This window comes from Pituophis catenifer, unplaced genomic scaffold (genome assembly GCF_029215685.1).
Source record: "Pituophis catenifer annectens isolate HBS135680 unplaced genomic scaffold, rPitCat1.0.hap2 SCAF_4, whole genome shotgun sequence".
Classification (NCBI taxonomy): domain Eukaryota; kingdom Metazoa; phylum Chordata; class Lepidosauria; order Squamata; family Colubridae; genus Pituophis; species Pituophis catenifer.
This window is the reverse complement of record NW_027256884.1, coordinates 100,691,787-100,716,679: the sequence shown is the minus strand read 5'-3', so window position 1 is coordinate 100,716,679 and position 24,893 is coordinate 100,691,787. Positions and strand designations below refer to the sequence as shown.

The following is a 24,893-nucleotide window of genomic DNA, read 5'->3' as shown; positions in this document are numbered from 1 at the left end:
CATTGACTCTATCTATCCAAAGGCTACCACAGAGTTGCATTAGTTTACATTGGTCCCAAAATTCTGTCAATCTGAAGGAAATATGAGGTATTTTCTTGGGAACAAGAAGATGAAAAGTAGTCACCATAGCTGCTTTTATTCATTTGCCTCTGGCTTGTTTCAACCATCTCTCTGCTTGAGGGAGAGGGAATATTTTTAGGAGCTATGTTACTTTATATGCTGTGACTCACTTAAACCAGCCCTGGAGAGACTTTGAAAACAAAGTAAACAACAGCAATTTATATCATAAATATATAAAAAACTAACATTATAGTTTCTTCTAGAAAATCTATGTTATACTAAAGTAGTTTGAAAAAATAACTGCAAAAATAACAAGTCTGTGTAAATCAAGTCAGAAGGTAAAAAAAGGCTACTGGTTAAACATTGTGTGGTAAATGTTCTATGGTAATTCACTGTAGAACTGAAATTAACATTAACAGCTGAGTGAAATGTAAAGATATATACCTGTTTGTTTTTGTCAAAGATGGGTATATTTTGGTCAAGAAAGGCTATGGAAATGAAAAAAAAATGGGCAAGTAAACATTACTAAAAAAAAAAAGGTCCTCTGAGAAGGTCACCTGTTTTGCTTCTACTAAACAAGCAAAAACCACAACACTTCTTTAAATCAAAAAAACATAAATTTGTCTAGGTTCAGGAAACCACCAGTTTTCATATGCTGTTCTCCACATAAGTGGCTGCTTAGTCATTGTTATCTGGAAGAAATTGAAGGAAAGAGCTGTTTATTGCACCAAGAGTAGAGTTGCTCCTTTACCAACCAGCTGCTGAATTATTTTTGAAATGGAGGAAACAACTCCCAGCTATGATTACTTCTATTCTCTTAGTTCAGATGCTCCTGAAGAAAATTGCCAAACTCTGAAGCTTCCTTATATGGAAATTTTTGTGAGTGTTTTATATATTGTTATTTTTCTTGTGGGGACTGTGGGCAATGGTCTTCTGATAGGAACATTAATCTTCAAACGATGTATCTGGAGACTTACTGATACCTTCATTGTCAACTTGGCAATTTCTGATTTTAGTTTTCTTATCACATTGCCTTTCTGGATAGACAAGGAACTAGCCTCAGGACTTTGGAGATCTGGCTCTATTCTGTGCAAAGGCAGTTCCTACATTATCTCAGTCAACATGTACTGCAGCATCTTTCTTCTGACGTGGATGAGTGGTGACCGGTATTTGACCATCATGTACCCATCAATGGCTAAAAAAATTAGAACAAAGCTTTATCCTATTCTTATTTGCATCAGTGTTTGGATATTATCCTGCCTGTTAGGGCTGCATACTCTACAGTCCAGAGAGTTGAAAAGATATAACAACAATACTTATTGTGTGGACAAGGAAACCATATCCAACAATTGGATTGGATCATTGATGTTGCTTACTTTGGCTTTCTTTATACCATTGTTCAGCATATTAACGTTGCATTATTCCATAATTAAAAAACTCTATGCGCACTATCAGAAATTTGGGAAACATGACAAAAAACTGAGAAAATCCATCAAAATTGTCTTCACGGTATCAATTGTTTTTCTTTTCTCTTGGACTCCTTTCAACATTTTTAAAATCTTGGCTTTAATATCTAGCATCTTGGAACTGAAGCAATCTTTCTGCCTTTACTATAAAATTATCTATCTGGGCATGGAACTGGGTGGTTTATTCGCATTTGCCAACAGCTGCACAAACCCTTTCATCTACTTCTTCTTTGATGATTGCATCGGTAGGGCCATGATACAAAGTATTCTTCCATGCAGGAAGTACAATAAACCTGGAAGCAGTTTTTCAAGCTTGGACACTTAGATTTTCAGAGTCCATTTCTGCCTGAAAAGGTTATTCTTGAGAAGAGAAGAAAGTTGTTATCATCCTGCATAGAATCACTGTTTTGAAGTATTGATAAAAAGGGAAAGGTTGAAATGTGAGGAAATGCAAATAAAGAATTAGAAAGGAATTATGACTAAATTAGCTATTGAATATTTATTTGAGTTACATGGAAGACAAGATATGTATCTTTAATTGGATAGTTAATGAAAAGATTGAGTATACTTATACTGTAAGTATTATATATTCCTGAATGTTAATAGGTAATTGCATGAAACAGTGCTTGAAACTAATATGATCTAAAATAACAGAAATTGTTAAAATCTTTATCTTGGGGATTATAGAATAATTCAAGCTATTCAACAGTCAAGCTTATTTAGACCTAACTCATTATGGTTATCTATATAGATTAGTTTAGAATGCAAAGTTTTAAAAATATGCCTCTTTTTCTGTTAATTATAAACTACTTAAGCTTCTTCTAAAATATACTCTTTTTTCGGATGTACATCTATATCTCTTACATTGTATAAAAACTATTTCAGTTTAACTGTTGGTGTTATTGTGATTCTTCGAGAAATACTTATTTTCTGATTTTTAAAAATAAATATATGCATAACAAACTAATTGGGGCTCTTCCTCACAGTTATGTCCAAGTGTATTTCTCAGATTTTGGGGTTAATTGAAAATTATGTTGGCATAAATTATGCTACACTCAGGGTTTTATGCTGCTTAACAAAGGCAATAGCTTATTACGAAACAATTGAGAGATGTGTTGCAATGTTAAATACACAAGAAATTATTTGATCTATCAGTATCACTACAAATGATTTTACTGAATAATATTGATGTACTCAAATATATTTAAATAGTTGAAAGTCCCACTAAATAAAAAACATGTTACATGTTTTATAATAAATGTATCACAGCAAAACAACATGTTTATTAATAGCAAGAGGTTAAAATACTTGTAGCTGCCCTTATTTGTTTATAAGTAATGGTTCTGTTTTTTCTATGTGGTTAAGCTGCACTATCAGAAACCGAAATCTACTGAAACAAATTCCATATATGGATTTATTTACACATTTCGATGGTATACAGGGTTCTTTTTATCAAATCCAGTAGTGATTATAGATGCTACTCATAGGATTACAAATTCAAGCCCCCAAATCCAGACAAATAATAAATGGCAACAAAGAAATATAGAGAACTGTAACTTGGATCATCTGGATTTTTCCAGTCCAGATGTACCAGTCTCAAAAGCTACATTTTGGCTTCCCGAAAAGGCCGTTTGCAGGTTAATCAGAACATAAGCAGCAAAGTGAAAATCTAAAATAATTACTGGCAATTTATGAGCAAGTTCTTTAAACTCAGACATATCTTGGACGTTGTTTCTGCACCACTTTGCAAAATTTGTATCACAAGAAAAGTTTCTGTGAAGTGCTTGATTGTTATGATGCCAAGTAGAGCTGGGGAAATGTTCTTTTATCCTACGATCTGAGGCCATGTTTTCTGTAGCTGTGACATGCACAAGTTAGGAGGACCTAATTGGAGGCCACCTCTTGCCAACAAACAAAAATCAGGAGGGAATAAAAGACTTTGACCCTAATTCGAGGACATGGGAATTTCAGGAAAGAAACGCAAAACCTCTTATGCGGTTTAATTTCTACAATGAGAAATTAAATGATCTAAACAATATTTTGCTGTGAACTGGACTCTAAACATATTATTTACACATTTACCTTCCACTAGATCCCAGTAATTCTGGGCATTTGAAATTAAATACAGGTTATTTTAAAAAATAAAAACAAGAAAAGATGGCAGATTAACAATTGAGTAGAAACAAAAAAAAAAAAAAGGAATTTAGGTCAAAAGGAGTTTCCGTCATTCTCACCAAAGACCTAGGTGAAGGTCTTCAGGCACCTTCAAAACATCAGCAGGATAGGAGCCATTTGGATCTCATGAGGAACCTCATTCCAGAAGGCAGGCTATGTTACAGAGAAGTTGCACTTCCTGGGCCTTGATAGAAGGCATTGCTTAATTGAAGGGACCAACCCTGGCACATTGAATCCACCAGGTAGATATTATAGGAAATCCCTGAGGTAACCAGGCCATCTGCCATGTAGACTATTCTTGGACCCAACACAAGTTTCAATTGGTCCGGAATGCATGGGCAGTGACAAGCTTGCTTGGTATGCCCATATAACACCTCCGATTCATGAGCTGCACTGATTGCTCATGTGCAATTCAAGCTGCTGGTTTATCACCAATGAAGTCCTACATGGAATAGGGCCAGTTATTTGAGGGACTATTTATCTTCCATGGTTTCTGCCTGGCAAGTAAGAGCTGTCAGTTAGTGTTTGTCTCCTTGATTAAACAATAGCAGGATCCAGGAAGTGCACCTTAATGATACCTACTTTTCTGGGATGAGATTCCTCCAGGGATTCTTACGGTTTCCGCCTGTCAGGCCTGGGAACATGACACGTAAAAGCCCAAGAAGTTTCTTTATTGCATGTTCACCCATGGACAAAATCTCACCAAACTAAAGCATACTCTGCATAACTACATGATAAATGCTAAAAGAAATTAGGGAGGATCCCTCCTGGGCCACTTCCTGCACAGCAATGGTTCATTTTTATGAACCCCTCTGCTAGCTCAGCATGAGATTCCACCACAGCACCAGACCACAAGTTCCCTACTAGAGAGGTATATGCTTCTTAATAATCCTGTCAAGAAAAGCTGTTTGCCAGATGAAAATAAAAAATCATTAAACTCATACCCGTAAAGGTAACTATTGGTCTGCAACCGAGAAAAGGTATACTTTCACAACTGCAGCACATAGTCTTCTCAAGGAGGCCAGTTATATGTCAATTAGTAAAGAGGTTTTTGGATATAAGTTCTCAGATCTCTGGACAGAGGCTGCAATTGATTTTGACTTTTGAAGTCCTGTGTGCTTTTGAAAAATGAAGTCCTGTGACTTTGAAGAATGCAACTTCAAGATTCCACAACCTTTTTTTTTTCTTTCCAAAATTGAAGCATCAATCTGATCAAGAGCAACTTCCAGCTTCAGTGTCATGCATCACAGGGCTTCAGAGCTATGGCCTCTTCAGAAAGAGACTACTGACAAACAGCTAGGAAATCTGGTTTTGGAGTTTTAATGAAGAAAATAGTTTCTTCAGAGCAATCTTTCTGGGCTGTTGTAATGTTTGCAATCCTGAAGAAAGTAATGAGAGACAGTTCGGTTTACTGATTAAGACACCAGAGTCAAAACCAGAAAAGAGTTAAGTAGTAGTCTCACCTTAGGCATGAAAACCAGCTGAGTGACCTTGGACCAGTCATTCTCTCTCAGCCCAATCTACCTCACAGAATTGTTTTGAAGAAAACAGAAGGAGGATTGCGTATATTTGCCACCTTGAGTTTTTTATAAAAATAATAAAAGTAGAATAAAAATAAATAAAATTAAAAACACACAGAAAACCTAAGCTATGCATGTAACTCTCACCAGGCAGCCTGTGAAATGGGAATGGCCCTCTTAGATCCCTGTAAAGTATTCCTGCAAGGATATGTAATTTTTAGTTTTCGTTATATACATCAATGTCAATGTATGTATATCAATGACTATACATTACCCTAAAGGATTTTATTTATATTTTACAGTCGCTGAATTAAAAGCAGTTAGAAAGTGCAATTCAAGTGCAGCTATGTTTATATTACTGTGATGACTGTTGCTATCACAAATCTTCTAGAATCAATTTTTCTGATTTGCTTTAATACGTGGGAAATCTCTAATCTGAATTTGAGAAAATATGATTTTTCTATTCTTGTCATAAACCAATTAGAGCATTTCAGGTTACTCCAACATTTTGGATTCAGCCCATTAATACCTACTGATATGGGGAAAATGTGGCTTTTCCAAATAATGACTAAAATTATAATTAAAATATATGGAGTATATATGAATTAAAGACTTGTTTTCCCACATTAAATTCAATGGTTATTTCACTGCAAAAATAGAACTTATTGTATACAATAACCTTGGACTCCAACAATATGTATTCAACATACTTTAAAAGACATTTAATCTATGAAGCAATCTTTAAATGAAGGGCAGAATATAAATGAAACTAATAAATTTTTGAAAGTGTATTTTGAATCACAGTGACCTTTCTGCATGTCCCAATCTACTGAGCACAAGGGACAGAGAGGTGTCAATTAAATTGTTTCCTGTTCCTTCTTTATTTCTCACTCTGGTTCATCCACATGTCCTCTCTGCCTCACAAAAAGGTAGCCCATAAGCTCTTTCTCAAAGACCATTATGTATAATAAAAGGCTCCAATTGCCTGGTCTACTGTGAAGTAGCTTCTGATATTTTCTTGCTCTGCACCCAAAGTATTGCTGACTTCTTCTGGTGTGGTTTGTTCACTGCACTTCATTTCAAACATTTCTGCTCCAAAAGTCCACTGTGTCTGGTGGCAAGAATATCTCTGATCCTGTTGGACATTGGAAATTACCCTTTATGACCATTTTTGGAGTGTCTGCCCCTTTGTGAAAGAATCATCTCCCCAATGATGATTTAGTCTTTCTGAGGTAAAGTTGACAAGAGTTCTGCCAGTTTCTCCTTCTGGCCTAAGCAACAAGAAAAGTAAAATAATGGGTTTTCTTCAGTGGTGAGTTGCCCCCGGTTCGCAATGGTTCTATAGAACCAGTAGTAAAACCGGTGGGAGGCTCCGCCCACCGACCCCGACGTCACCAAAATACTTCTGTGCATGCACGTGTGCAGCCCCGTTGCGAACCAGTAGTAAAGGTAAGAAGAACCCACCCCTGGTTCTTTTCCTCATGGTTCACTGAGGGATATGAAAAGTACAAGGAGGAGTCAACAGAGATAGATTCATACAGAAGTGTGTCAATGAAAATCATATGGCTTTAACAACCTGCCCTTGGATAGAAAAGTGATGGATGCTTGCTTTCTTGCCAAAGAATTGACCAACTGGGGATCATCAGGGGTGAAATGCTCCCGGTTCGGGCCGGCTCGGGCGAATGGGTAGCAATGGTGGCAGCAGTTCGGAGAACTGGTAGCAAAAATCCCTGCCCCCCCACCCCCATGCCCAGCTGAGCCGCGCAATCATCAGAGGCTTTTTTTCTTTTAAATGCTTCTGACAAGCCAAGCTCTGACGATCCCAGCTGAGTTGCCTGCTGATCAGGCAACTCAGCTGGGATCGTCAGAGCCATTTAAAAGCATTTTTTTACATGGTTTTACATGTAAAAAATGGTTTTAAAAGTAAAAAAAAAAAATTGGCCACCCCCACCCAGTCACATTACCCCCCCCCCACCAAGCCACACCCACAGAACCAAATTTTAGATTTCACCACGGGATCATGATAATGCATGTCTGAACAGTCTTGTTGCCAAAGCTATAATACAGGATGAAATCCAGGCAGGAATTTCCTAATAGTTTAGCATGAGAAACAAGTGCATTAAATCTGCTGTGCAGAAGAGTCTTGAATCTGCTCTTTTTCTGTGAGGCAGCTCATCACAGGATGAGTGAGCTGTTTCCAGCTCACTTATACTCTGACTCCTTGCCCGTCAGGATGCTACCTAGGAAGTAGGCACTGCTTATTTTTCCCTTACATTTCCTGAGGGTTAGCCATTTTCTCATTTGCAACGAATCCAACAAAAGATAATATCTTAAAGTTGACAGATTTGTTTAGCGTGACCATGGCCAGAAATAAGCTTTCATGAACCACAATCATTCAAATGTATGAAATGTTTGCCATAACTGTAAAAGATGGGCAAGCACTCACACAAACACAGGAATCAAGTGTTAATGAAATGAGTTAAGTGTTCTATTGTGATTATTTCCAATAGCAGAAGCAAGTAACATTTGTTATGAAGAAAGCAGCTTTATAATTTATTCTTGCCGAGTGTAGCTTATTTATTTCCCAGCGTCCTTCACAAAGATTTCCCTTTGCAGTACTGATTTTTTAAAGATCTGTTGTATGCACAAAAACACAAGGATATACTTCACAGATCCATGTAGGTGTTATCACTGTGCTGATTCTTTCAATTCTTTCCATAATCGAGATATTTTGTCTTGCAGTTGTTCAAACAGCATACTGAGTTTAGCCGTTTCTTTTATCAGGAAGTTCCTGCCATAAAGAGATACCTATGTTAGAGAGTTTGAGAAATGTTCTAAAACTACCCCGTCCAATAAACTTCCATTGTCTAGTGCCCTCCTGATGTGCTAATTTACATGGATCTATTTCTTCTTTGGCTGACTTGAGTAGCACATTGAAATCTAAAAAAAGGAAAGGACTGTGAAATATGGAAGCATAGCAGCAACCAGATTAAAAGAAAATCAACAGCAATATTAAAGTCCATTATTGCTCCTAAGCATGTAATAGTAGTGGCAATCTTCCTATTGTGGCTGCTGCTTTTCCTCCAACCTATAGCTGTTTCTATTTCAGCACAAACCAAGTTGTAAGGGATGGTGAGAGAGCCTGGTGATTGGGAACAGGTGGTTATGATGTTGCCGAAATAGGAGTCAATGGAAGGTGGGACATCCCATTCTCCTACTACATCCTTGCCACGGTGACTACCAAAGTGGTACCCACTGGGAAAATAACAAGGTTTGGGTTGGGAAAAGACAAAAAACATCTTTACATCAATTCAGATAAATCCAAAGTTAGGTGGCCTTGGATGGAAATGAGATAAAGGCTGCATCATGACAATGGAAGCTTAAATAATGGTTTGTGAAGTATCTTCAAGCCACAGTTAGAGGGATGTGTGGATATATGCTAAGAAAAGTAATGGATTAATAAAAGGGGCATTGAAAACCATTTGCTGCGTGAATTAAGGTCGATATAGCTCCACCCATAGTCCTATATGTAAAAATCAATCAGCTGAGTTTTATTTCAGTAATAATATTTCAGTATTGAGAAAAGGACACTTATTTTACCACATCTTTGGGCTGCAGGCAAAGAAAAGAAAATCAGGCTCTGTGACAGCCATAACATGTCATTAACATCTGTCATTTATGACTTCTCAGTGTCCACCACCTGTGACAAGGTAGTCTCTCTGCCAAATGGTTTAATGGCCCTGGAGCTAGCTAACACCTTTACTCGCATTCTTGCCTTTCATACCAATTCATGCACCTTCACAAATGACCTAGCAAGCTGTGGATGACAATCACCTGACATCACATACCTTGTTTCAAGAATAACTGGTGTTTGGACAGCATTAAACAAATACTCAGCTGTTTTAGGTGACACTTCATTTATTAATGAAAATATATTGAATGCAACTGTATCAGGAATAATCAGCCAATCGCGACGAACATGCCTCTTTGAGATGGCTTTGGCTTCAGTTTCTGGAAAAGACCAAAATTAAAATTAAAACTTCATCTGAATGAGGTGTACATGTAGTCCTTGACCTATGACTGCAGTTGTGATTGGAACCTCTATTGTTAAGTGATGCAATTGTTAAATGAATCATGCCTGATTTTACAAATGGGTCATGATTGATTTTACAACCTTTTTAGCTATGGGATCATTAAGCAAATCACACAGTTTTTAAATGAATCTGGTTTCTCCCATTGACTTTGCTTGCTGGAAACCCCCCAGAGAAAATCACAAATGGCAATCACATGACTCTGCTACAACTGATATAAATACATTCTGGTTGCACAGTGCCTACACTTTGATCATGTGACATAAGCGCAGTCATAAATGCAAGGACTGGTAGTAAGTCTTAGTGGAGTGGGTTTATAGCTGCTGTCTCAATTCCGGCTTTTTGGACGATCGTGGTTGACCAGCCGCCGTGAGAGGGGGGCTGGGTCACCCTTTGCCGGATCGAAACAGCATTTTTACTCCCGCCATTGCCGTGAGAGGGCACTGAGGTCCCACATGCTCCATTGGAACTCTATGGAAGTCTGGCATTTCACTCCTTCTGACTGTGATAACATCAAATTGGCCCCTGGCTATTGGCCATGGACTATCACCTCCCTTTGATGTTCGATGTATTCGGTGAATGACCTTCGTGCCCTGCGAGATTCCCCCCTCTCGCAGGTCTGGCCCTCTTCGTTATCGAGGGCCTATCTTGATGACGGGCGTTGGAGCCCCGAGAGATGGCATGTGGCAAAGAAGAGTTTGAGGGGTTTTTTAAGTGGGTTTTTTAGTGGGTTTTTAACAAAAATTTTAAGGGGTTCGGGGGGGATTAGGGTGGGTTCTGGGGGAAATCCACCGGGTTCAAGACCAGCCTTAGCGAAGGGCTGCGACATTAGAGACGTAGAACCGGAGGTCGGGGAGGGGGTGGGAGTTCGATTTGAAGAGGGCTGTTCCATCAACACTGTGAGTGGGAGGGGCAGATATGGCGGAAGCTGGGGACCATATCATGTTTGGGGAATGCGCACTCGCTATCTTAGAGCGATTGCACACTCCGGTCCCCAATACTTTTCTTGTTCCCCAGGTTGTCCAGATTCTCAGGGCCAGAGCCTCCGGCTGATGTTATGCAACGCCAGGTCCGTTGTTAATAAAGCCCCCCTCATCCACGATCTTATTCAGGAGGGGGAGGCGGACCTGGCGGGCATTACGGAGACCTGGTTGGGCCAGGAGGGGGGAGTCCCCCTCGTGGATATATGCCCACCAGGCTTCCGTGCATTTCATCAGCCGAGGGCTCAGGGTAGGGGCGGGGTGGTGGCGGTTATTATAAAGGAAGGTCTGGATCCAAGGGAGACCACTGCTCCACAGATAGCCGGATGTGAGTCCCTCTTTGTGAAGTGGGGTCGTGGAGTACAGATGGGTTTGTTGGTCACGTACCTGGCTCCCTGCCACGTGGCAACGGCCCTGCCCGAGCTGCTTAACGTTACAGCCGAGGTGGCGGTGGACACCCCCAGACTTGTCATCATGGGGGATTTTAACCTGCCATCTGTCGGTGAAACGTCTGAGGTGGCTCGAGAGTTCATGGCTTCCATGACGGCCATGGACCTTACTCAGTTAATTCATGACCCCACTCACACAGGGGGACACACTCTGGACTTAGTTTTTGTCTCTGGTCAGTGGTTGAGTGGCCTTGATATAGGGGATACAGCCATTGAACCCTTGTCATGGACTGACCACTCGCTCCTTCGACTGGACTTTCTAACCGCTGCACCCCGCCGCAGGGAGGCGGGACCGACCAGGTGGTTCCGCCCCAGGCGCCTGATGGACCCTGATAGGTTCCAGATGGAGCTTGGGCCATTTCCTGAGATTCTGGCTCATGACTCGGCTGAGGACCTGGTGGCCGCCTGGGATAGCGCGGCTGCCGGGGCCTTGGACCGAGTCGTGCCTTTGCGGCCTCTGACCCGGCACCAAACTCACCTGGCTCCTTGGTTCTCTGAGGAGCTTAGGGAGATGAAGCGCCGGAAAAGACGCCTGGAGAGTAGTTGGAGGACCAGCCGCTCCGAATCTGACCGAACACTGGTGAGGTCTCATATTAAGACCTACCTAGTGGCGATAAAAGCGGCGAAAACTAGCTATTTTGCCGCTCTTATCGCATCATCAGATAATCGCCCAGCCGCCCTGTTTAGGGTGACCCGCTCCCTCCTCCATCTGGAAGTGCGGGATGACCCCTTGCAGGGTCGAGCTGAGGATTTTGTGCAGTATCTGTATGACAAAATCGCTCAGATTCGGGAAGGGCTGGCCTCTGACTGGGTATGTCCGGACGGGATGACTGAGGCAGGTCTTGAGAGCGTTATCTGGGGGGAGTTCGATCCTGTGGCTCCCAAGGACATGGACAGGGTCCTGGGACGGCTGAACGCGACCACATGTTTATTGGACCCGTGTCCCTCCTGGTTGGTACTGGCTTCCCGGGAGGTGACACGAGGCTGGCTCCAGAAGATTGTTAACGCTTCTTTGAGTGAGGGGGTCCTGCCGGCCGCTTTGAAAGAACCGGTTGTGAGGCCCCTCCTCAAGAAGCCTTCTCTGGATCCGGCTGTTTTGGCTAACTATCGTCCAGTCTCCAACCTTCGCTTCGTTGCGAAGGTTGTTGAGAGTGTGGTGGCGCAACAGCTTCCCCGGTACCTGGATGAAGCTGTCTATCTAGACCCGCTCCAGTCCGGTTTCCGGCCTGGGCACAGCACGGAAACGGCATTGGTCGCATTGGTGGATGATCTCTGGAGGGCCCGGGATAGGGGTTGCTCCTCTATCCTGGTCCTGTTAGACCTCTCAGCGGCTTTTGATACCATCGACCATGGTATCATGTTGCACCGGTTGGCGGGGTTGGGGGTGGGAGGCACCGTTCTGCGGTGGTTCTCCTCCTACCTCTCTGACCGGTCGCAATCTGTGTTGACAGGGGGGCAGCGGTCGACCCCGAGGCACCTTGCTTGTGGGGTGCCACAAGGGTCGGTCCTCTCGCCCCTTCTGTTCAACATTTATGTAAAGCCGCTGGGTGAGATCATCCGTGGCTTCGGGGTGGAGTTCCATCAGTACGCTGATGACACCCAGCTGTACATCTCCACCCCAGGCCACCCCAACGATGCCCTTGAAGTGATGTCCCGGTGCCTGGAGGCCGTATGGATCTGGATGGGGAGAAACAGGCTCCGACTCAACCCCTCCAAGACCGAGTGGCTGTGGCTTCCGGCGTCCCGATATAGCCAGCTGATGCCATCACTGGCTATTGGGGGTGAATCACTCGCCCCCACGGAGAGGGCTCGTAACTTGGGCGTCCTCCTGGATGCATGGCTGTCTTTAGAAGATCATTTGGCGGCCGTGGCCAGGGGGGCTTTCTATCAGGTTTGCCTGATACGCCAGTTGCGCCCCTTTCTAGATCGGGACTCCTTACGCACAGTCACTCAGGCACTCGTCACTTCCCGCCTGGACTACTGCAACGCTCTCTACATGGGGCTCCCCCTGGGGTGCACCCGGAGGCTCCAGCTGGTCCAGAACGCGGCCGCGCGGGGGATTATGGGGCGACGAGGCGCTCCCATGTGACACCTCTCCTGCGCGAGCTGCACTGGCTCCCGGTGGTCTTCCGGGTGCACTTCAAGGTGTTGGTGACCACCTTTAAAGCGCTCCATGGCTTACGGCCGGGGTACTTACGAGACCGCCTTCTGCCACCAATAGCCTCCCACCGGCCAGTACGCTCACACAGAGTAGGCCTCCTCAGGGTGCCGTCCGCCAGACAATGTCGGCTGGCGACCCCCAGGGGGAGAGCCTTCTCTGTGGTGGCGCCCACCCTCTGGAACAACCTCCCCCCAGAGTTACGTACAATAACAGACCTCCGGATTTTTCGTCGGGCCCTGAAAACCCATTTATTTCAACTAGCTGGGCTGGCTTGAGTCAAATTTTAAATTGATTTTAAATTGGAACAGTTTTAATTATGGCCAAGATATTTAATTATTTTAACCAGTTTTTTAGATTTTGTATGTTTTGTATGTATGTCTTGTTTTTTACTTTGGCTGTTCACCGCCCTGAGTCCTATATTGGAGAAGGGCGGTATAGAAATTTAAACAAATAAATAAATAAAATAAATAAATAAGTCACCTTTTATCACCAACATTTGGCACACAGCTGTGACCGCCTACTGCAACCCTCTGCCAGTGAAAATGGAGCTCGTTTTGCTGGCAGAGGCACTGCAGGCCAGTCCTTCGCTATTTCCAGGGCAGTCCCGTGGGCCACATCTAAGCACCCCACGGCCTGGATCTGCCCCCCTCCCCCCGGGCCTTGAGTTTGACACTCCTGCCCTAGAGCTCTGTTCCAGTGAAAACCAGAGGCAGATCTTGAAGAAACAGGGTACAAAGCTGCCTGCCAAGGTGGACAGAAGGAAAGAGCTACAGTACTTTGTTTTCTTCCAATATGTGGTTAAAGTGGAATTTCCAGGAAATTTTTTTTCCCAGGTATCAGTTGGAACAGTTTCTCTTCATTGGCTGTCTATTTTCTACAGGAACAGGAACAAACATTCTAATGAAGAACTGTTTTTAGCAATTTTATTTATTATTTTAAATTTTCTCTGTGTAATATAAATTGTCTAAATTTTTGGTACAATTTAAGGAAAATATTTTTGTTATTGAGAATTTTCAGAAAATGTACTAACTTGAGATCCTGTTCTATAGTCTCTTTACAGCAGTGGGTCTCAACCTTCCTAATGCCGCGACCCTTTAATACAGTTCCTCATGTTGTGGTGACCCCCAACCATAAAATTATTCCTAAGACTATTGAAAATATGTGTTTTCCGATGGTCTTAGGCGACCCCTGTGAAAGGGTCATTCGACCCCCAAAGGGGTCCCGACCACAGGTTGAGAACCACTGCTTTACAGGAAGTTTCCTTTTATTTTGTAGAAGATTGGTGCCATCTTGTGGTCTGCAGAATCCTTATTTTTATTTTTACATGTCTGTGGAGATTCTCAATCATCCAAGTCATGTCTCAAAGGTGCTTTTTCAAAAGGCAACTTGACTTTTGTTTTTTCCTTGAGAAAAACATTTCGCTTCTCATCCAAGAAGTTTCTTCAGTTCTGGCTGAATGGGGTGTGTAGGGGAATGGAAGGATTACATTTCTTTGCAGTCATCTGGACATTAGCACTCTCTCTGAGAGCCAGGTTTATCTGTGCGGTTTATCAAGAAATCAAGAAATTTTCTTGGAACTGTGAAAGGATTGTGTTGTATGTAAGAGATAGGTGGTGTCCTATTCCCCTTTGTTGAGAGAGGGCTATTCAGTGTTAACATAGCTGGCCTCTTTTACCCCTTTTTTCAAGTCCACATTCTTTGTCCAGAATGTGGACATTCTTTGTCTTTTGATTTTTATATGTTTTCTTGTTTCATTCGTTTGTAGTTGCTGAATTCCCAGATTGGATCAGCATTGTGATTGATCTTTTCCAACATCAATTACCTGCATTGTAATGTTAACTCCTATGTATTTTTTCACAATTATATTTTTCTTATTCCTGAATTTTGTGGGATTAAATCCTTTTCAGGGTATGATGCTGAAAATGGATCAGGGTTAAAGAGGTGAATAAGAATGATCAAGGGACTACAAACTACATCTCTATGAAGGGAAACAGAAACAATTGGTAATATGTAGCTAAGGAAATAAAGAATAATGAAGGCATACAATAGTATTCTTCAAATACCTGATGTTAGAAGAACTCAAGACCTACTCTCTGTCATTCCAGAATGCAGGAAATACAGGTACTCACAGAATGGTACAGCAATTTCTATTACAGCAATAGTAATGTTAATTTGCCAGAGTCCTAGCTAGATATATGATGACTTTTCTTATCTGGGTATGTTTATGTGAAGTGTATGGTCATCTATTGGGGATTCTTTAATTTGGATTCTTGCACAGAGCAAGGAAGGGAACACTTAATGGCCTAAGTGTTCCCTTCCAACATCATGACTGATACCGTAATAATATCTGGATATGTTGATTTTTAAAATATTATTTAATCACATGGCTAGTCCTATTGCTAGAACAAAGTTTAAGCTATTTCTTGACTAATGCAATACCCAATATTGATGCTGATCATCCTGCTTGAGCAGAGAGTTGGACTAGAAAATCTCCAAGTTCCCTTCCAACTCTGTTACTTTTTTTATCTTTTTCTGAAAAGTGTCTGAGCCTTATTTAGTTCATCAGTAACTAGGTATAGGAACAATAATAAATCACATACGTTCCACGCTTAATACCAGGACTTAACTTGAACTGAAAGCTGAGGCAAGCAAGATTCAGCAAGCAAAACAGCTATGAATGGAAGGCCCCCAAATCTTACCAGTCATCATATGTGCAAGTAAAAGGATAAGAACAAGAGATAAAGGCTTGAGTTGGAGCATAGTTTCGATCACTGTTTTGGCAGAGGCTGACAAAAAGTTTTGCAGGGTTCTGGGGGAAAAAAGTATTAATGCTTGGCTATTTCATACGGATAACATAATATCATGATACAACCATAAGAAATATAGAAGCCAGTACTTTATTGAAACAAGATAGTATAATTTTGTGTTATGTCCCCACTGTTCAAATTATATCCATTGATGGATTCTGTTTCTTCACAATGTATATTGGAACTAGGTGTTCCTCTAGGTGCTGCTGATATATGTCATACATTGAAGGAAAATGAGCTTCCAATTTGTTCAAAGTCGTACACATTGTTACCCAGCAAGAAAATCCCATTATGCTCTATGCTACCTAGGGTTAAGATCAGTGGTGGGTTCCTCCCGGTTCGGCCCAGTTCTGCTGAGCCGGTAGCGGTGATGATATGATGTCACCGAACCAGTTCTGCCCCCCACCCCACCCGCGTTTTTTTTACCTTTTATTTGGCCCCACTCCCAATCTATTGCTGAGTCCCAACTGATCGGCTAGAAGGAAAAAAATTGTTTAAACTCTTACCGCGGGGCTTCAAAGGGCCACCCTACAGCTGATCAGTGTTAAAAGGCAATGTGGTGGTAGACCAGTGCCTCCTAAAACAAATGAGTAGACCGGTGCCTGCAAAAATAAATGGGTAGACCAGTGCCTCCAAAAAAAATAAGTAGACTGGTGCCTGCAAAAATAAATGAGTAGACCGGTACAGCTCTGCAAGCAGTTAAAAGCCTGGTAGACCAGTACCTCTGCTAAATCCTAAAGAATTGTCACATGACCATCAAGCCACGCCCACAAAATAAGTCACGCCCACAGAACCAGTAGTAAAAAAATTTAGAACCCATTCCTGGTTAAGATTGTTTATAAAGTCTGCTAGAGTATAGGAAATAATGTTCTTAATAATGTAATTTGCATTATATCTGTCCTGAATACTGTATATGTATTCAGGAGGACAGATATAATGCAAATTACATTAGACATCCACTATTAGTTGATTTGAAAAATTCAGAATAATAGAATTGGAAGGTCTTCTAGTCTAACCTCCTGCCCAAGCTGGAGGCCCAATACCATTCCAGACCAATACTGTACCTGTCCAATTTCTTCTTAAAAACCTCCAGTGATGGAACATCCACAACTTCTGAAGGTAAGCCATTCCACTGATTAATTGTTCTCAGTCAGGAAATTAATCCTTAATTTTAGGTTGGATCTCTGTTTGATAAATTTCCATCAGTTACTTCTTGTCTTGCCCGCAGGTGCTTTGGAGAATAAGTTGTCCATCTCTTCTTTGTGATAGCCTCTCAAATATTGGAAGACTGCTGTTGTCATGTCACCCCTAATCCTTTTCTCTATTAGACTAGGCATCCAATTCCTGTAACTGTTCATCATGTTATGGTCTTCAGACTCCTAACCATCTTTGTTGTTCTTCCCTGCACTCTTTCTACAGTCTCAACATCTTTTTTGTGTCATGATGATCAGAACTGGACACAATATTCCAAAGGTGGTCTTACCAGGGAAATATATAGTGATACTAATACTGCACATGAACTTGATATTATCCCTTTTTGCAGTGGTGGGATTCTACCAGTTCGGACCAGTTCAGGGGAACCGTTAGCTGCGACTTTCAGCTGTGAGCGAACCAGTTCACTCTGATTTTGAAGTAGGCCCACCTGCCTGCCCCTGCGTTATACTCACCTTTATTTCCATTTCCGAAGCCCAGCTGATTGGTGTGGCAGAGTGGATTGCCACACCTCACCTGTTTTCCTTGCCGGCAGCAATGCGGAAGGTGAGTTTTCTCTAAATTGCGCACTGGCCCGCACTTAGCGAACTGGTTGCTAAACCAGTAGGATCCCACCCCTGCCTTTTTGGTGCAGTCTAGCTTTTTTGGTAGCTGCAGCACCTTGCTGGCTTATACTTAAATGGTTGCCCTCTAAAACTCCTGGATTCCTCTCACAGTTACTGCTATTGAGCCCACTACTTCCCAACTTCTATAATGATTCCCCAACTACTACATTATTTTAAGGAGTGAGAGCTCCCATAATACTGACTGCAGCACTGTGAAATAATAGATATGACAAAAATTCATGTTGTAGTTAAATTATCTCTGTCATATATATTTTAAAATACACCAGCAAATAAAATTCTTGAAGCACTTGAAAGCCTGGCACACTTACTATGGTAAAATGTTTGGTTGTTGTTGTTTACAAGAATCTACTTCATCAGATGCATAAACTATTTCAAGAATTATGTGAAATCATAATTGTTAAAGGGCCAAAAGTTGGTAGCAATAACATTAAATGAAGTGTAACAATCATGGTAATTCATGTTTTGTGTTCAGCTAAGATTATTGTATCTTTCTTTATTTCTCCAAGTAAGTCAAAAGGCTCTATGGGATGTTCTTCAAGTTTATCCTCCTAATAATCCTGTAAGGTGTTTTAGAAAACAACTGTTGGCTTGAAATTACATAACAATAACAATGTCTAGGATTGAAAAATTATCTGAAACTACATCATTCTTAATTTAAGTGCTACATTTTAGGATGTACAGCATAACTCAAACTGAGTATTTCGGATTATTGTTACCATTCTGTTCTCCCCCTCCCACCCATTGTTAAGAAAATTAATTTCTTTCTTTACTCATTTGATATATATATTTGCGCAGAGCTAGAATTATCACCTACCTCTTCACTGGCTGCCGTTACTTCTGATTCTGAAATGTCAGCTGCCTTTCAGTCCCAAAATAGTTGCACCCAAGTCTTGTTTCAAACCAGCTCTTTCACAATAGACAGAGTTAGTTAAACCTTAACAAAAGTACTCTTGGACTTGATAAGATACCAAAAAGCTCAACTTAATAAAGTTATTGGAAGTTTATCTTTGAAAAAAAAAACCCTAAAGCAACTCCTAAAATGTAGTTTTCTATGCCATTTTCTATAAAGGCATGTGCAGATGACATAAATTTGAACTTATTTCAGTGATGTAGATTTGCCTTTACAAGATTGATATAGTGAATAATATCTCTTTTTCCTCAAATTCAGAATTGCCAGGTGGGAGGGGAGGTAGACTGTAGGTTTTATGGAATTATGTGAAACTGCATTATATAAGAACTGATTCAGTAGATTACAATGACCCCCCATCTAATCCTAAATTCTGTTTTCAAGCAGCTTCTACCTACATGAAGTTTGGCCACCTGTTTTACAGAGTAATCCTGGGTAGTTTAGAACAACTGATAAAAACTAGATAAAAAATCATGGCCTATGAGCCGTGGCGGTTAGAATGCAGTATTGCAGGCTAATTCTGCAAGTAGCCAGGAGTTTGATCCTGACCGGTTGACTCAGCCTTCCATCCTTCGAAGGTCAGTAAAATGAGGACCAAGATTGTTGGGGTGGCAATATGCTGACATTATAAACTTAAGTAGTTAAGAAGGTGCTGTAAAGCACTTTGGAGTGGTATATAAATTTAAATGTTAAGTGTTATTAAAACACAACAAGCTTCTAAGTGTCTCCTGGTAGACTCATTGTGGTGTTGATGCCTTTACCTGAAGATAACTGCCAAATTGAAAGGAGCAGCAGAAGACTAGAAGCTATCATCAAAGTTACCCTGCCTATAAATATTCCCAAGGCGCATGGAAATTTTCAATTGTCATTCTGAGTTTAAATGGCAAGCAGCACTATCAACTTTTCTAAAATGCCAAACAGCTGCTTTTCCAAATATACTCTTTATTACCCGTGAATGAAAAGATTTAATAGCTGAAATATAATTCCTGTGCAGTGGACAGAAAGTAAGTATATGTACAAGATATTAACTTCTATTTAAATAACTTTAATGCACTCTAAAACTGTTTCATATCTAGATCTGCTTTATAGCAGATAGTTTCAAAACCTAATCCAAACACATTTCATAAACATTATTAGAAAATGATTTTTTTAGCTTTATTTTACATTTCCTTAACAGATCAGTTTGCTAGTAATGACAAAATGTGGGCTTTATATAATATGCAATTGAAAAACAAATTGTGTAAAAGATAAAATTGTTTGTATACAGAAACATCTGAAGCAGGCAAGAGAGTTTTTATAATGAAATATTTTTTCCTATATATTTGTTATAAATACGATTCCAAATGTCTTTTTGCTTGTTCAGGACTGCCTCATAAATGTTGTTCATTATATAAATAATCTTAATATATGAGGTAACTGCAGACACACAAACACACTTTCCTAGACACAACCCAGGATAGTGTACTTGAGTACACTTTTTAACTACAAAACTTTATTAGCCATAGAGATATAGTGATCATCATCATTTTTCTTGTTGGACAGAACTTTCACATCTCCTGATGCCAAATTAAATAGAACTGTTTCTAGATTATGTGCTAATGATCAAGTGATAGGTATATGGACACATTTGAACCAATTTTATACAAATAGTGATGAAACTGGAGAATCTTTATTTCAGTTAAATTCAATTTGAAACCTTTTATTATTAATGTACTATTTTACATAGTTCATTTAATAATTGCTGAAGCAGATATTGTTTTGTATGTGTCTTGCAGTCCAGCACTATAGATTATTAGACTATGTATATGTCAAAGAAATTCAGTACATATTAACTTTAGAGTGTATAGTTCATTTGTAGTATTTGTTTTATATGGAGATAAGGACTTGTATTAGACTCTTTCTTAGTTATCTTGTAGTAGAGATAATTAATGATTCACAGATTCTCTGTAGAATTGTTTCCCAGCACAAGAATTGTACATTAGTCAAATTATATTGTAGATATTCAAGATTCAATGCAGTGGTGGATTGCTACCGGTTCTCCCCGGGGTTCTTGTGAACCGATAGTGGAAATTTTGAGTAGTTTGGAGACCCGGTAAATACCACCTCTGCCTGGCCCCGTCCCCAATCTATTTGCTGCCTCCCGAGTCCCAGCTAGAAGGAAAAAATCAGGGCTCACTTGACAAAGAAGAGAGAAAAAAAACAAGACACCTTAGCTTTAAATTGAGAAGCCAAGAAGCCTCCCAAATGATCAGCTAGAACCGAGCCGCTCCTTCTAAACCGCTTGGTGATGGTAGATTGGTAACTGAGGCTAAGCTGCCTGAAAGCGGTTTCCGATGCTCTCGGTGGTGGCAGAGTGGCAAAAAACTGTTTAAACTCTTGCCGCAGCGCTTCAAAGGGCTGCCCTACAGCTGATCAGCGGTAAAAGGCAGTGTGGTGGTAGACCAGCGCACTCCAAAAACAAATAGCTAGACCAGAATGCTCCAAAAACAAATGGGTAGATCAGTACGGCTCTGCAAGCAGTTAAAAGCTTGGTAGACCAGTACCTCTGCTAAATCCTAAAGAATTGTTTGTCACATGACCATCAAACTTTGCCCACAAAATAAGCCACACCCACAGAACCGGTAGTAAAAAATTTTAGTACATGAGTACGAGTACATTTTTTACATGAAAATGTACATGAGTATATTTTAGTACTTGAGTACATTTGATTCAATGTACTCATGAAAAAAATCTTAATGTGAAGATTTAGTGCTGTACCTTGTTCACTTGTTCACTCTGAAGTGATCCATCATTAAATAGTAATGTTCTATTTATAATAGGGGTCTCCAACCTCCGGTCTATGGACCAGCATCAGTCCGCGGCATGTCAGAAACCAGGCTGCACAAACAAGCGAAGCCCCATCCGTGGGATGTAGGCAGCATGTGAAACCACGCCCACTCTGTCCCACGGAAAAACCTTTCTCCATGGAACCGGTCCCTGTTGCCTAAAAGGCCATTTTGGGGGCCACTGATTTATAAGTTAAATAGGGGTATATGAACAAGCTGGGCCAGTTTCAGTTTTGTGACTTAAAACCAGTGGTGGGTTGCTACCGGTTTGCCCTGGATCGGATGAACCAGTAGCGGTGGTGGCAGGAGACTCCATCCACCCACCCAGATGCTTCTGCGCATGTGCGTAAGTGTTGTGTGCGCGTGAGCACATGTCCACAAGTGAACCGGTAGTGACAGATTTTGAAACCCGCCCCTGCTTAAAACCTACAGTCAGCCCCCCCCCAAGTCATCTTTTGCAGCCCACAACAGAGCATATACATGGGGCATGCGCCTCTTAACTGGTAAGCTAAAAGGCTATAACATTGCTCCGTGCCCATTTCAGTGCTTATAACACCAGAAGCAAGAGGAAACTCAAAGGATGGGCTAATGGAAAAGAAGAGTGTTGCCACATTCGTAGTCCAGAATAGAAAGCTCCTTCCTCATCACATCCAGCAGGAGATAATTGCCAGAAATAGAGCCACAGCTATTGTATTCTCCCACGACCACTGATGAGCACCAGGTGACTGATGATGTACAAATGCTGTGTAGCATTCACTGGAGTCACAGGTGGTGAGCTCAAGTTACACATCTGTTTGGGAATGGAAGGTGCAGTCACACTCCTAACCCTACATTTAAGTGCTGTGATAAGATTGACTTTTCCTCACTTGCCTGTTCTCCTCTCATCACTGACACAGTCATAGAAGCAAGAACTATTCTAGAGACTTTTAGATCAATGTATGCAAACAACTTCAATGCTAATGAACTAGTTCTTCCATGGCACTTACGACAATCCAATTTATGACTAACCATGTCAGATGTTGCATTCCTATACCAGAAACTCATCGTTTCAGCTCTCCAAATGCTTGTCCTCATGTGGCCAAAATAGATCTCCCCACAGAGAGAAGCATTAACAGTCTACCCTATTTGCTGACATAAAATATTTTAGGGGGAGAAAACAAAATGACACTTTTCCAGATTTTTCTTTTTATTTTGTATCGAAGTTCTGAACAAATGATTTAAATTACATAGTAACATTTTGTTATGCAAAAATATTCCCAAAATACTGGTGGAAAAGTATTAAAAAGTATCAAAAATTAATTATTTTTTCAGTTACTTTTTATTTATTGGATTAAAAAACTTCCTTATATCATTACAGCGCTGGATGGCTCCACCATCCACTCTAGACCTATACTTGGGAGATGGGCTCCGTTTTAATTCAATTGCTTAAATAAGAGCAAGGTGGGATCCATGAGTGGTATCACCCCACAGGGCAGGTGCTATGATCGAGATGACCCAGTTCTGGGTTCCATCAGGTAGCACTGCTTAATTGATGGGACCCAGAGCATGCCAATGCTATTAGATCATATTGGACAGCAACCATAGGAAACCATAGTAACCATAGTCCCTCAAACAAGCAGGCCTGATACCATGAAAGGTTTTATGTGTGTTACCCAATACTTGAATTGCACCTGAAAGCCTACCAGTAACCAACGCATGTCGTGAAAGAGATTTTATAAATACACAGTGGTATGTCTGTAACTGCCTATGCTACTGCATTCTGCACCAGTTGCAGTCCCATGTAGAATGCAGTATAACAATTCAACCATGAAGTAAAAAAGCACGTGACTATTTTAAGGGACTCCTGAAGTCTAGGTATGGACATGACACACTCAATTGATTGGTGAAATGCCTTCCAGGTCAGAGTTGTCACTTGTTCCTCAAACTGCATACTAGTCCTGAAAGGGGAAATGCAATTCATGGTCTAAGGCAGGGGTCCCCAACCCCTGGTCTGTGGACTGGTACTGGTTCCCAACCTGTGGGGAACTGAGTTGTGCAAGTGGTGGGCACGTACGCATAACTCTGTTTTCATAAGCAGCATGTGCACGAAACCATCTCCTCCCCCTGCCAGCCACCACTGCCGGTCTGCAGAGCCAGAAAGTTTGGGAACCTCTGGTCTAAGGTATCAAAATTTGCTGAGAGCTCAAGAACGGGGACAGTTACATATATCTCCAAAAAGAGAACACAACCCTGCCCCGCCTTCCAGCCTCACTCAGGTCTTGATTATACGTAGAAAAACAGTTTGGTGTAGTGTTTAAGGTGCTTGCCTAGAAACCAGGCAACTATGGATTCTAGCTTTCTCTTAGTCATGAAGAGACCATATGAGGGAATGCTCTCTGCTTGTCTGAAAAGCAGCTGCAGTCATGCAGACAAGCAGTCCCCCTCCGTTCCCCTAGGCATGCATTGATTTATTTCCTCAGATGTGCACTCCCTGGCATTCAAACCAGTGTTCCAGCTGCCTGGCTAATTGAGCCTGGTGTTTTCAAGGACATACAGGGCAGCAGTAGCTTAACCCCACCCAGTCTTTTGAACTTACAAAAGCATAAGCTAATAAGAGGTGTGTGTATAGTAGGAAAGATAAAAGCAAACAGCCTACAGATGAAGCAGAGGCTGTATCTGTAGACTGACAACTATTATAAGTAAGCAAGAGGACTTTCAACTGCCAAGACCACAAGTTATGATGAGCAGTACAGCTTGGTGGGAGTCCTGCCAGAGACTAGGAGCTTTGCCTGCAGCAACTACAAAAGGAGCAACCACATTGAAACAGCACTTCCTCCCAACTATTGCAATATCATCTTGAAGGCAAAGGTTATATGTTATTTTACAGACTATGAGACTTTTGTGTAACAGACTGAGTATAAAAGACTGAGTTTTGAACACATCTTTATGCAGCAACATCACCTTGCAAAGTCCTAGAATGGTGACCAGAGCAATACCTATTGTTGGGGAAGGTGTGTGTGAGCCTGTCACACATCAGACTGTCTTCCTTTCCTGGCTGACACATACTCCCAAGTGCATTCACCAAGAACATGCCACAACAGGACCAGAATCAGCTTCAAGAGTGAAAGTGAGAGAGATAAAGGTAAGGTTTAAGTTCCCTTTTAGTGGACACATAATGAACAAACATTGTTGTATCCTTTATCTCTTCCATTAAAAAGTGCATTAAAAATCCACCCGCAAAACAGTACCTCAACATTAGGCCCTACTAATATAAGCTTTTCAGACACCATATTTCAAATTATTTATTTAATCCTCCTTTCAAATATGGCTGGGTTTAAATCGACAAATGATAGAAGCCAGTTTCCACAGTGCACAATGTTACAATACTGTACAACTGCCCATAATCCCTACATAGTGATGTTATATCTATAATTAAGATAAATTAATGCAAGAAGGATGGGGCCTCATATGTTTTCTAATTCACCCATATTTGACCTCCCTATCCTAAACTTTACTGTGATTAGAGGCTTCCACACAATCAGAAATCCTGCTTTATCAAGACCCCTGACTTCATAAACAATTCTACTACCATTCAAGTATACTTACGTATGAACCTTTTGTTGACTTTCCTGCTC

At 41.1% G+C, this 24,893-nt stretch overlaps 2 protein-coding genes across 4 annotated transcripts; one reads left to right on the top strand and one right to left on the bottom strand.

The window, feature by feature from the left end:
- The first annotated feature begins 837 nt into the window (after positions 1-837).
- On the top strand, positions 838-1,851 carry GPR15 (G protein-coupled receptor 15). The gene has a single exon (XM_070943816.1). It carries the CDS (start codon positions 838-840, stop codon positions 1,849-1,851), a length of 1,014 nt encoding a protein of 337 aa, XP_070799917.1.
- Positions 1,852-7,711: 5,860 nt separating this feature from the next.
- Positions 7,712-18,449, bottom strand: LOC139316945 (apovitellenin-1-like). Of its 3 annotated transcripts, XM_070943814.1 has the most exons (5): positions 18,362-18,398; positions 16,216-16,311; positions 15,602-15,711; positions 9,070-9,232; positions 7,713-8,012 (listed from the first exon to the last, which is right to left on the bottom strand). In XM_070943814.1, the coding sequence occupies exons 3-5, from the start codon at positions 15,660-15,662 to the stop codon at positions 7,910-7,912; spliced, it is 327 nt and encodes a 108-aa protein (XP_070799915.1). In that variant the 5' UTR covers positions 15,663-15,711; positions 16,216-16,311; positions 18,362-18,398; the 3' UTR covers positions 7,713-7,909. The 3 variants fall into 3 exon arrangements, with proteins under 3 accessions (XP_070799916.1, XP_070799915.1, XP_070799914.1); XM_070943815.1 differs by lacking the exons at positions 16,216-16,311; positions 18,362-18,398 and adding an exon at positions 16,774-17,698 and having other exon boundaries at positions 7,712-8,012; XM_070943813.1 differs by lacking the exon at positions 16,216-16,311 and having other exon boundaries at positions 7,714-8,012; positions 18,362-18,449.
- Positions 18,450-24,893: the final 6,444 nt, after the last annotated feature.

Coding starts and splice junctions, on each gene's coding strand:
- GPR15 (XM_070943816.1), top strand. CDS start 838: ATGGAGGAAACAACTCCCAGCTATGATTACTTCTATTCTCTTAGTTCA.
- LOC139316945 (XM_070943813.1), bottom strand. CDS start 15,662: ATGCTCCAACTCAAGCCTTTATCTCTTGTTCTTATCCTTTTACTTGCA. Junction 9,233..15,601: donor ACTTGCACATATGATGACTG/GTAAGATTTGGG, acceptor GGTCTTTTCCAG/AAACTGAAGCCAAAGCCATC. Junction 8,013..9,069: donor CCAGTTATTCTTGAAACAAG/GTATGTGATGTC, acceptor TCTTTATGGCAG/GAACTTCCTGATAAAAGAAA.